Source organism: Canis lupus, chromosome 6, assembly GCF_003254725.2.
Source record: "Canis lupus dingo isolate Sandy chromosome 6, ASM325472v2, whole genome shotgun sequence".
Taxonomy (NCBI): Eukaryota; Metazoa; Chordata; class Mammalia; order Carnivora; family Canidae; genus Canis; species Canis lupus.
In genome coordinates this window covers 50870539-50883734 of record NC_064248.1, presented here as the reverse complement: position 1 = coordinate 50883734, position 13196 = coordinate 50870539, and the positions used below count along the sequence as shown (strand labels likewise).

At 34.2% G+C, this 13196-nt stretch overlaps 1 protein-coding gene across 11 annotated transcripts in view; it reads left to right on the top strand.

Moving 5' to 3' along the window:
- SNX7 (sorting nexin 7) overlaps nt 1-13196 on the top strand; it is a 114086-nt gene that overhangs the window by 27749 nt on the left and 73141 nt on the right. For 9 of the 11 annotated variants that reach the window (XR_004816564.2, XM_035717677.2, XM_035717680.2 and 6 more), the window contains exons 3-7: nt 1420-1530; nt 1872-2036; nt 3878-4076; nt 9197-9396; nt 12189-12275. Coding sequence is in view for 10 of the 11 variants with exons in the window: in XM_035717677.2 (XP_035573570.2) it covers nt 1420-1530; nt 1872-2036; nt 3878-4076; nt 9197-9396; nt 12189-12275 (762 nt within the window). In the remaining variant the exon portion in view is untranslated. The remainder of the gene's footprint in view (nt 1-1419; nt 1531-1871; nt 2037-3877; nt 4077-9196; nt 9397-12188; nt 12276-13196) is intronic. The other 2 variants (XM_049111636.1, XM_035717678.2) reach the window with 1 other exon arrangement.

The window sequence follows — 13196 nt, the reverse complement described above, 5'->3', positions numbered from 1 at the left end:
GGTATTTTAGTATTGGTTATGCCAACTTATATTTTTGGAAATTGGTAGTAAACCTATGCATATGTGCCTGGTACAAGAAGGTGTTCAATAAGTATTTTTTAATGAGTGACTATAAACCATGTTTTGTGTGCATATATATGTATGCATATGTGTGTATTTGCATATATATGTACACATACCAACTCGTATATATGTTGTTAAACTGTGTTTCTACTAGATTTAGTTTTCCTATTTTTACCATTTCCGTAACTTGTACCCATAGTTAAGATTTCATAGTGTTTTGTGTTCCTTAGACTTTTGCATCTCATTTACCTCTACTTTTTCCCACTAAAAATGAAATGTTTTGATAAAATATATTGTATGATATTCTACACATTTGTTTTAAAAAAAATAAACCTTAGAAAGTATAACTTTTGTGAACCTTTTGTGACAATTAAGACTGCATCTATGACTTGAACTTCTTCATTTTACAATTGCATTCATTTGTGTGGGTGATTGATATTTCTGGTGAGTGTAAAATATGCATGCAATGTGTTATTCCAGCATTATTCCTCCAGGAAACTTTCAACCTTAATATTAGTGTGTATAATTTTTAATATGCAAAAATTTACTTAATGAGATATTGGTGAGAGTGAGTGTGTGTGCATTAAATAATGTTCTTTTATTTGTCTTGGAATTCGGGCAATGGAAGTGAAGTTGATATTGTACCCATGTTCTTCTTGTCATATGTGTTGGCATAGATTTTTGGTTTGTTGAGAATAGATATTTTAATTTATTTGCTTAATTTTTAGGAGTTTAGGCATATAACTCAAAATCCCTTGAGAAATGACAGGAAGATTTTCTTTTCACATCAAATCTTCATTAATAACATTTTTTAAACAGTGGTAAAATCACTCTGTAAAATGTTAGAATTTTCACATACTGAAAGCAAATTTTACCAAAGCAATTCATTTGAGCAAATTCCAGGAAAACATTTTTTCTCAGTTATGTTCAGGTTATTTTCCAAATTACAAAAATAGGACTTTCCTCAAATTCTGAATTCTAATCATCTTGAGAAAAATATATTTGAAACCTAAATTCAGAACACACTTTCTTGTTAGCAAGAAAGTCATGCCAAATATAATCGTAGTTAAAATCTTGTGGAAGGCAGATGGCTGCTCTAAGACAGATTTTTCAGTTTGGATTTTAAATTTGAGCATGATGTTTGCTTTCTTTCTGGAAATACTGGAAAGTTTGCTTTGTTTCATCTGCTACATGAATTGATGACTGCAAAAAAAGTACAGGCTGACAAACACTGAATAATTAGAATTTGTTAATTTTTCTTAGAGACCCATTTATTTCAGAATGTCTAAAATAACATGAGGCAAATGTCTTCTGTCTTATATTGCGTGTGCTGTTATTTTCTCCTACTTTCTTCAGACATCTCGTGGGGAATTTGACTCCAGTGAATTTGAAGTTAGGAGACGTTATCAAGATTTCCTTTGGTTGAAAGGAAAACTTGAAGAAGCACACCCTACTCTGATTATTCCAGTAAGTGTACTTTTTTTTTTCGTAAAGTGGCTGCCATTTTGTCTTGTGAATCATTAGAATGCCTAACACCTAATGTCAGACCTTTAAAATCAGTGTAACTCATTGATCTTAGAAACATTTGCTCTTAAACATTCAATCTATGTACAGATTTGTTTTTCTAAACTATTCTAATATGTTAAGATTTTGCAGGTTTTGGTTCTGGCATTGTGAATCTTGAAGAATTACTTTTATAAGAAACGATCACATGTTCGAATAGCCTTCCAAAAAAGAAGAGTATAGAATTCCTTATAATCGCATGCCACATGATGCTCAGTTAACCTTTTAAAATTTTTTTGCTTCAGCCATTGCCTGAGAAGTTTATTGTGAAAGGAATGGTGGAACACTTTAATGATGACTTCATTGAGACACGCAGGAAGGCATTGCATAAATTCCTGAACCGAATTGCTGATCATCCAACTTTAACATTTAATGAAGACTTCAAAGTGTTTCTTACTGCACAAGCTTGGGTAAAGAATTTTGATTTACACTCATGTAATCCTTTAGTGTCTTTATGTATAGTAGGTTGTATGCTTCCTCTTATTTACCTTTATAAATCAGGCAGCAGCATCCCTGAATTACAATGGAATATCAGACACTGGAGAGATATCCTTCAGATTTAACCCTGTGTCAAGTCGACATGTAAACATCACACACATCTTCTATCTTCCTCGCATACACATATTCATATTTCTCTTGGTAGCCAAATTTTTTTTTATGGTCAGGATACCCCTTGCATATATAGCTAATACTGAATAGGAAAATAGGGCAAATGGTCAATATTAAGTAATTGCTGACCAATATTGGGTTTTCTATCTCTCAGTTCTTGCCAAAGTGATATATGCTAGAATGTAGTTCATCTCAGTCTTGACAGATAGCACTGCCATTTGGAAGCCCTTTGAGACTTACGTGAAATGAATTTGTGGCCTGACTCCAGAACCTTAGAAGTTGTCAGAAACATTCTCTGTAGTCACATCTGCGGTAATAGCTTGCCATTTGTGACTTGTGCTTTTTGATAATGTTTACTCTATCAAGTGATCCTTTAGCATTCCTGGATAGATGTATGTGTTACCTGGTCAAAGGTGACATCTGTTGTTATATGCACAAAAAATCATACTGGAGATAAACAAGTTTACTTTATTATTTTGTGTAAGGCCTTCAGAAAGAAAATCTGGATAAAGATAGTATTTAATATTTGGGAAAATAATACATAATACTATTTTTATCTGTAGATTTGGTAGTCAGCATTATTATTTATAGATTTTTTTTTTCTTGTGGGTAACCTTTTATTTGGTCAACGGTTATTTGATCCTAAACCTATGTTTCAACAAGTGTTATAACCATCACCAGAATCCCTTGGCCTTCTTGGTGTTCTTTTTTAATATGCCATACTTCTAAAGGATTACTTTTGTGTGATGTATCCTTTTATTTCAGTTCTTCTATTTAGCAAGTTGGTAGCCCTCCCTCTCAGGTTAACTATGAAACAGCACTCACTACATATATTCTTAAAAATCTTTCTCTACAGGCAGCCAGCCAGTAGAGGTAGTGTCACAGTTTACCCACTTCAGTTGATTAAAGAGCTGTGCTCAGGGAGTATATACTTACAAACTACTGTAGAAACATTATGAAGACAAAGCTAGTTAGTGCTTAGCAGTGAAGCCTCTGGAGTCAGACTGAATCTTATCTACCACTTAATTGCTCTTGGACTTTGAGCAAGCTCCTTAACCTTCCTATGCTTGTGTTTTCTTCTGTAAAATGAGGATAATAATAGAACCTACATGATAGTGTTTATTGTGAGTTACATATTAGAAAGTTGGAGTATAGTACCTGGAAGATACTAAGCTCTCAGTATATGTTAGCTATTATTATAACTGAAGAATTAATGAAATTTTCCTTTGTTTTTTTTTTTTTTTTAGGGTGTAGTTTAGACCCTGAGAAATCTTCTCTCAATCATTTTCCCATTAAATCCCTGTTATAAAATATAGATTGCATCTCATATTATCCTCTTATCTTCTCCAATATCTCCTTAAGCATGATCTCCTCTGTTAAACCTTGTTCTTTAAAAGATCCATGTTGAGAGGAAACATGTATACATGTTTGACACGAGTACTTTGAAAAAGAATATTATCAAGAAGACGCACTTAGAGAAAGAACTGTACCCTAATATAACTCACCTGCTTCAAACTACATAAAGTATATGAAACATTTTTATAATCTTTATCCTTCCAATTGGATTTCCTTTTGTTGGGAATATTGGAATATTTGCTTTGCCACAAATATTTCATTTGTTTGTCTGTCTGTTTGTTTCTAGGAACTCTCTTCGCACAAGAAGCAAGGGCCTGGATTACTCAGCAGGATGGGGCAGACAGTCAGAGCTGTTGCAATGTCAATGAGAGGGGTGAAAAGCCGCCCAGAGGAGTTCATGGAAATGAATAACTTTATTGAAATATTTAGCCAGAAAATAAATTTGATAGATAAAATATCTCAGAGAATTTACAAGGAAGAAAGGGGTATGTAGAATTACTGGAATGTGATTACAAAGTTGTTCAATTTCTGATGGTTCTTCACATTTGCTAGTGTAGTAAAGCAATGTTAAGTTAGTATTTCTTTTTGGTTCTTTCTCTGATTTGGTTCTTTCTCAGAGATTTCTGTGTCTCTGCTTACTACCCACATCTGTTCTTGCATCCCATTTACTTTATCTATTAGAGCCCTTAGCATATTAATCATTGTTGCTTTAGATTCTGGGTCTGATCATTTCAAGGTCCCTGCCATGTCTGATTATGATGCTTGCTCTGTCTCTTTAAATTATCTTTTTTGCTTTATATTATGCCTTGTGATTTTTTCCTAATAGTCAGACATGATCCCGGGTAAAAGGAACTGCTATTAACCTGCCTTTAGTAACGTGGTAAGATACTGCAGAGGAGAAAGACTCTATAGTTTTAAATACAGAAAAAATTGTTACACCTGAACGGTTCTATAATTTTGTGATTAAGTCTTAATCTTTTAGTGAGCCAGTGCCTCTGGAATGTGAACTGCACAAGAGTTTCTCAGTTTTTCCCTCCCTACTTAGTTGGGACAGAATGGCCAGAGTGGACTAGAGTTGAGTATTGCCCTTGCTCCAGGTCAGGTAGGCTCTGATGATCCCTGAGCAGGTTATGCTCTGGTTAACTAGTTTTCTCTGAGGGCAGGCCTTTGTTAAGAAGAATGGAGTCCAAAAATAAATAAATTAATAGATAGATAAATGAATAAAGTGCAAATATAAATAAATAAATAATAAAAATAAAAGAAAAAATAAATACAAGAAAAAAAAAAGAAGAACAGAGTGCTCTGGCTATTTAAAGATGGTTCATTTCCCTCTGCAAGAAGCAGGAGTAATTTTTATTCAGTATTTACTGTGGGACCTAGTTGAGCTCCTCGGAGTAAATCTCAACAATATTGTGGAGGGGGCCTCCCCATGACTGGGTCCTCCTGAAGTTTATAACTCTTAAAGATGTCCACACTGAGCCTCCAGCAGTTCCTCAATTACAGTTCCAGTCTCCCTACCCCAGCAGTGGGTGGCTAGAGGTGGTTTCTTTTGGTCTTTAGCATATACCCGGTAACCCACGACTCCTTGTTTTCATCTGTCTTTCCAATCTTGAGAGCAGTGGTTTGTCTTGTGGCCTTTTCTGTCTTAGAGAAGCAAGAGAAGTTATTTATTTTTCAGTCTATTCAGCATTTTCCTTGTTAACATTGAGCAGTGACTTCTGAGCTCATTACATGAGGAACCACATAACATCAAGTTAGAATTTCACCTTCAAGTATGGCTTTTGACCAGACCTATTGAGAAAATTTTTTCTTTCTTTTTTTTTTTTTTTTTTAATTTTTTATTTCTATATGATTTTTTCTTTTTTTTTTTTCTATATGATTTTGAAGGTAGTTTTATGGTCAGTCCCATTTGCTTTAGTTAATCACTAGCTCTTCTTGTTCTCACTTAAATAACTATTAGTGGCAACTCAAGCCCTGAGCTTCAGATTTTGAGAAGAGTTGTATAAAGTTGGTCTCAAATGTATAACATGGATCATAGCCTAAAATCAAAGAAGTGGGGGTGTCTGGGTGGCTTAGTGGGTTAAGCATCTGCCTTTGGCTCAGGTCGTGATCCCAGGGTCCTGGGATCAAGCCCCACTTTGGGCTCCCTGATTCGGGCTCCCTGATTTGGGCTCCCTGCTCAGCGGGGAGTCTGCTTCTCTCTCTCCCTCCACCTCCTCTCCCTTCTTCCTCCCTCCCCACTTGTGCTGTCTTGCTCTCTGGTGTTCTCTCTCTCTCAAATAAATAAAAATCTAAAAAAAAAAAAAAAAATCAAGTGATGTTTTAGAAAATAGGGTTTCCACATTTTCTGGTAATATTTTTGGACCCAGTACTCTGCATTAGGCCTGTCCTAGCATGGCAGAGAGATTTATATACTGGAAATTAGGTCCCTCTTCCTATTTTTATTTTTAGTCACCATTTCCTTTTTCAGTTTCCTTTTTTTTTTTTTTTTTTTTTGGTTTATAAGTTACATTTTATTCCATGATGATTTTTTTCTGATTCCATAATGACTTTTTGGTAATTTTCTAATTGCATTTAACTACTTAAAAATAAGTGGCTAAGTCAAGTCAATTTATTTATTACCTTCTATTATAAATTGGTTTGAGAGATGAACTACTTTAAGTATCTACATTGATGGCTTATTTTTTAGTTTTTTTGATCCCCCATTAAACAGTAAATTCCATCAGGACCAAAAGGGAAAAGATTTGTTTTATTTCTAGTATCTTCATGTAGTTCACACATAGTAGGTACTCAACTAAAACCTGTTCAATGTTGAAAAAATCAATGAGTTAACATATCATTTGGTGGTAGGAAAATTTGCTTTATCAAGAATCAATTGGTTATTTAAAAAACAGAAGAAATTGTTATAGCTGAGTGTACATTTCCATTTATCTCTTTTTTCCCGTGCATTGATACTTGATGATGTCATTGTGGTAACTAAATGTAGTTTAATAATTTTTTTAAGACTTCGTGGTCTGTCCTTGTTATTTACCATTTGTCTTTTTCTTAATCTCAAGAGGCTAATTGTTTTAACTGGGTTCCATGATTCCAATTCTGTTAAGTATATTCTTGATGCCTAGTTAAGTGGGATAGCAAGTCAGAGAAGCCCCTGGAAACTCTTGAGAGGAGTTTTGTAGAATATCAATATGCTGCTTCATATTTGCTGGTGCGAGGGAACAATTTTTATTTATTTTTTTTAGGGAACAGTTTTTAAATCATTGGTATACTCTAAAGTTTCTGAATTGTTCAGAGGGAAAACTGGATTTTATGGTAGACTTTATAAATTTGAGTTCTAATTTTCAGGGAGTGATTGCCACTGACCCAAACTTGAGGGATTTCTTAGTCTTTCCAATGTGAAGCCCACTTGTCAAATTCTATTCAAAATGATGAGTGTTGTCTTTTGTAGCCTTCAGAGCCTAAGCTATATAGGGCATTTTATTCATACTCAAATCATGAAACTTTGGTGATCATAGCTAGGGTTTCTCTTCTTAAAAATTTTTTATTCAAGTTTTGGGATGCCTGGCTGGCTCAGTTGGTTAAGTGTCTGCCTTCAGCTCAGGTCATGGTCTCAGGGCCAAATGATCCAGCTGGGTCTAGCTTTCTGCTCAGCAGGCAGTCTGCCTCACCCTCCCTCTCTGCCCCTCCCCCTTCTCGAAGTCACTCTCTCTCTCAAATAAATAAATAAAATCTTAAAAAAAAAAAAATTATTCAAGTTTTTTCTTTGATCTTGTTTTATTTTGTGTTCCGTTTATTTGCCATATTTGTATTGAAAACATGCTGCGCTGCTTCTCTGTGCTGGAGGTTAAAGGAGGAATAGAATGGTACCTGTCCTTGAGCTCAGTGAGTCTAGTTGGGGAAACAGGTATATTAATAGATCACAGTGCAACTCATTAAGTGTTTGCTTACAAATGTGATCTGAGTGCTGTATAAGCACAGTGGAGAATTTTAGGGAAGCTCTCTCTATAAACATAAATGTTGCAGAGGTATACTGATACACACTGATGTACACAAAATTTGAGAAAAAGAGATAAAGGAGAACATTTTTCTTTGCCAGAAATATTAGTGTAGTATGGCCATTATTTAAAACAAAGGATAGGCCTAGATCAGGAGGGTGCAATTGCAAAGGCTCTAGTGGTCGTGAGGCCTAATAACTTTATTCAGTGACAAGCTAATATTTTCATTATTTTTAAATTCTTAAAAATATTTTTCAGTTCACTTGATCAAACTTTTGATATTTTAATGATTTAATTCAGAGTAATATGACATATTTCATCTAATCCTAATGAGCAGTAAAATGATAAAATATAGGAAATTTCATTGTATTTAATGGATACTAGACAAAAAAAATCACTCACTGCTTATACATTCTCTACCATAAAAAGCTATCATTGAAAGATGATAATATAAAAGGAAAAATGTAAAAATACTCAGATTTTAAAATGGACTCCAAATTTTTGAATTAATGGCTTATCAAGCACTGAATAATCTTTTGTTGTTCATTCATTCTTTCACTAATTGAAAATATTTATTGAACACAGTATGTATCAGACTTTGAGATGAAAGAAAATAATGAGACTCAGCCCCTGTTTTAAGGAGCATATGGCCTAGGAACATAAGATTTATACAAGCAATTATGATAGAATGGGATATTACAAGCATAAAATTATGATAGGCTTTAATAGAAGTATAAAATTATGATCGGCTCATTGAGGACCAAGCATCTACGAATTTTCTGAAACAGAATCTGAAGGAATTTATTTGTGGCAGGATTTAAAAGTTTAGAAGTAGTTTGTCAGATGGTAGAAATGGCAGTGGGCAAGGCAAAGGGATATGTGTAATATTTGAGGAGAAATCATGAGATATTCATGAATGAGTAATTATTTTGGCTGAATTAAAATATCTTTGGGAGAGAATCTCAAGAGTTGGACCTGGAGAGACAATGTAGAAACTGATCATAGAGAACTTTCTAATTTCTAATTTCTAAAGTTACAGATGCTCATGAGCTGACAACCGTAGAAGCAAGAACAGATAGGTGGATGGATGGATGGATGGATGGATGGATGGATGGATAAATGGATGGGTGGTTGGATAGATAGACATTAAGAAATATTAGATTTGGTGATCGAATGGCTCTGCAAAGTTTGTGTATAGGATGATAACCAGATTTTTTGCTTAGATCACTGGAAAAACTTACTGTTAAACTTACTGTTAGGATATGTATTCAAAAGAAGATGAGTTTGTTTAGGTAATACTGTCTATGAGACACTGAGGTGTAGTTTATTTGGTAGGCAGAGGCCCATGATAGATATGGTGGTCCTGTATAATTTATATTTCAATCCAGGATACTTTCAGAAATGAAAAGGGATGCTTTTACTGATTACTCTTGGACAGTAGTCATTCGAGAACTGACCTTAGTAGATTAGAATGACTGTTCAATTTAATCAAAGATGATATCCATCTACTTATGTTCATTTAGAAGAACATAAGCACAGTGAGAAAAATAAGGTCTTTAATATAAGGATTTGTAAAACTTCTATAAATTGAAGAACTTAATTTTTGTTTTTAGAATATTCTGATGAAATGAAAGAATATGGCCCAATTCACGTTCTGTGGTCAGCATCAGAAGAAGATCTGGTTGATACTCTAAAGGGGGTTGCCAGCTGCATTGACCAATGTTGTAAGGCCACTGAGAAGCGGATGTCTGGACTCTCAGAGGCCCTGCTTCCTGTAGTACATGAGTATGTACTTTATAGTGAAATGTTAATGGTAAGAATGCCTCATTATACTTTTACCTTAGTCCCTGACCTGTTTATAAGTTTTACAAAGGCAGTTTCTATTTCTGTTTTTTTTTCACCACTATTCTCCTGTCCTAGCAGAATGCTTTGCATACAGATGCTCCATAAATATTTGTTCACTATATAAATGAATTAATGAGTAGAAGAATATGTGAGTAAAAGACAAAGCAACAGTGACGTATAACACAGACATTTGAAACATCCTCAGTCAAGATTTACGAAGACAACATGATTCGTTTTTCTAAGCTTTTAAAATTGTATTTTAAAAATTTTTAGTGCTTTAGAAATTTCCTTTCATGAAAGAGTTGGTTACCTACTTCTAGGCACATTTGATTTAGCAATTTATTTAGTACCATGATGTACAAAGTACTTGAGAAGGATCTTGACGTTTGTTCTGTTTTCTGGGCGCTTCTAAAAAGAAATCCTTCAAGTTAAAATGTTTTTCTTTCACTATTTACAAAGGCTTTTATTCCTCTTATATCAAAGTTTTGCATTTAACCTCCTCAGTTCAAGTTAAGGTTTCCAGATATTTGGGATTTAGCAATGCTAACTGCAGAGCTAATGTTTTTCATCCAGTATTATCCTCTTCTCAGAGCAGCTAGCACAAACTGATGCCCTCAGGGTTCTGGTGTTGTAGCATGGCAGTGGGGGAAGGAGTCTGCTTACATTCAGAGAGAGTCCATTTCTTCTGCCGATTGTAATTGGAGCCGTGTCTGTTTTCCTGTACTCTTGGTTTAGACGGATTTCTTTTTTTTTAATTTTGCTTCTGTCTTGGTAAGGAAAACTCTCTTAGCCTTTCAGCATGAGGTCTGTCCCTTTTGTATTTATCACATATAGCCTTTTCTTTCCCAGTTATTCAATATTTTGTAGATATTTCAGGTTGCTGCTGTTACTTACCTTTATTGGGGTCTTCTATAAACAGAGCCTTCTTGCTTCACAGAGGCTTCTAGTGTTTCACGGTGGAGGAGTCTCCTTGTCTCCATCAATTTCCTTGGCTACATTTCATTGTTTTACTTCATTATTGATATCCTCCCCCCTCACCGTGTGGCTCTTCAAAGAGATCTGATTTGTATAATTAAAAATAGTATATTCTTCTCTCTTAAGGTGTGTTTTTCTCTTTATTACGTCAAGATGAAAATTATGTAATTTAAGTCATGTGTCATTATACATATGGAAAAATTATAATTGCCACCAGAAAGAATTATTTTGTAGGTTCTCATTTGATTATATTATGTTGTAGACTCTTAGGGCATAAATAGTAGTATTTATATTGCACTTCTGGTTCTGCTTTATGTTGGAAGATTTTCTTTATATGTGAGCTAAAATAGTGAAATGTATGCCTTGACAAGATGATTAAATTTGTGTAATTTTACTAGTTGTCTTCTGAAGCCAGCTCTTACTTAAACTATTCTACTCACGTGAAGCATAATACTTCATATTTATGGAAATACACCTTAAATCAATGAGACACAATTGTAGTATTTGTCATTTGCGTTAGAGAAAGAAGGGGTCCATGATATTAATGGCAATGAAACATTGAAGTAAATGTAAAAGATCTGTGATAATTAGTTGAATTTTCTATTGAGTTCTTTGAAAATAGGAGAAATGTTCATCTCTTTTGAGTATTTTAAGAGTGATTCCACCAGGCACAAAACTAGACTAATTTTTAGGATGCTTTTTTTTATCTTAATGCCTCTCAGTTCCCGAATACTATAGCCATGTTATCTGGTCACCATTCAGCTGATTTATAGGTAGGTTCTTCCTTTCCTCTGAAAACCCCTCAAAGACCTGTGGCTCATTAAAGCTCTTTTATGTTCTTCACTTCTACTCTTTCTGGTTGAATTGTTTACTTACCTAGAACTTACCTTATTTTTTCCTTAACCTGTTGAGGCCACTTGTGTTCATTATCATGATTTTATTGTTTAAATTAGTATTGTGAAAACCAGTAGAAGATGTGTACATATAAAAAGAGTCCTTGTGTCTATGAAGCCTTGGTAGCAGGTCTTGGAAGAAAAGTGAGTCAGTAAGGGAAAAACATTGTAAAAGACTGGCAAACATTATAAAAGATAAAGGTGAATTCTGCATTCAGATTCCTTCACAGGGGTGTTTTAAAGTTTAAGGACACTGAAACATGAAATCATGGTTATTCAAGAAAACAAGATGGAACTCCTCTCAGAGAAGAGGCTATGATTTCTCCTCAAAAGCATGGCTAATTGATTAATATTGATATATTTTAAGCTAAAACAAAGTCTAAAATATGAGTACACACTTCACTTTTCTGATTCCCTGCTATAATTAACTCAATTAACCATGCCTTTAGAATTGGGTAACTGCCAGTTATTATAGATATTTTTAGGTGAGTGAGTGGCCTGTATGACCTCCCAACTGCAACCACTTTACACCCTACCATATATTTTCAGTGCTCTCACTGATTTTTTTTTGTTTATTTGTTTTGGTTTTGCTCTTTTTGAAGAACAATGTATGTCTAGAGTGCTCCATCAAGAGTTGTACATAAAATACCTAAACTAGTAAGATGTGCATCGGGAAAATGAATAAAAGATTTATGAAAAAAAAAACTCTCTTAAATACTTGCTTTCAGTTTAGCTTTTAGAGATTAAAAAATTTCTTTAAGTCATTGTATCTCCCAAAGGACTGATGACTTGGGGAAGATAGGCTATTTATATTCTAAAATGTATATTTTTGTCATACAAATATTATTAAACCTAAGTACAACCCATTCCATCCTTGTGTTTTGATATGAAGGGTGTTATGAAAAGGAGAGACCAAATACAAGCAGAACTGGATTCCAAAGTGGAAGCTTTGACATATAAAAAGGCAGATACTGATCTGGTAAGTTTTTAAGTTTCTTGATATAATAATAGAGAATTCAGTCTGAAATTTTTATTAGCATGCTTATTTTTAAGGATTCAGCAAATGATACTAAACTGTCTTCTAAAAATCTATTAGACATTGAGTACCCAGTGAGTCTGCAAGCTTACCAGTGATACTTTTCTGCTTTCCTTCTTATATTGTTTCTTTTGATACGTAAAGTAGGAAGTATTTTTTTAATAAATTAATTATTTATTTATTTTAAAGATTTTATTTATTTATTCATGAGAGAGAGAGAAAGGCAGAGACACAGGCAGAGGGAGAAGCAGGCTCCATGCAGGGAGCCTGACGCGGAACTTGATCCCGGGACTCCAGGATCACACCCTGGACCAAAGGCAGGCACTAAACTGCTGAGCCACCCAGGAATCCCCGTAATTTTTTTTTTTTTTTTTTTTTTAATTAGAGTGTTAGAAGAAGGTATGGAAAGTACCTAGCATTGTTCCAGAAGGTTAGTAGATAAATCCACCTTTTGCTCATTTTATAAGGTGTTTATACAAAATAAGTCCATGTTTCTGTACACTTTTTTCTAATTCTTGTAAACACTTATAAAGGAAGTATCTTTGCTTTCAGGTTTCATCTTTCCTTGCAGTAGATTTTTATGGGAAATTTCAAACATAAAAAGTGATATGATGAATTCACTCATATAGCCATCGCTGGGCTTCATTAATTTCCAGCATTTTGACCACCTTTCTTCATCTGTCTCTCTCTTCACCTCTTTTTCCTGTAGAGTTCTTGTGTTAATTCCGGACATTATGGTATAACCCACAGTATTTTAGCATTTTATTATCTTTGCATATCTTCAGAGTACTGTTTTCAGCTTGGAGTTATTATTCTCAGTTTAATATTGAGAAAGAGGTTTTGAAGGTGGAGTAACTTGCTCAA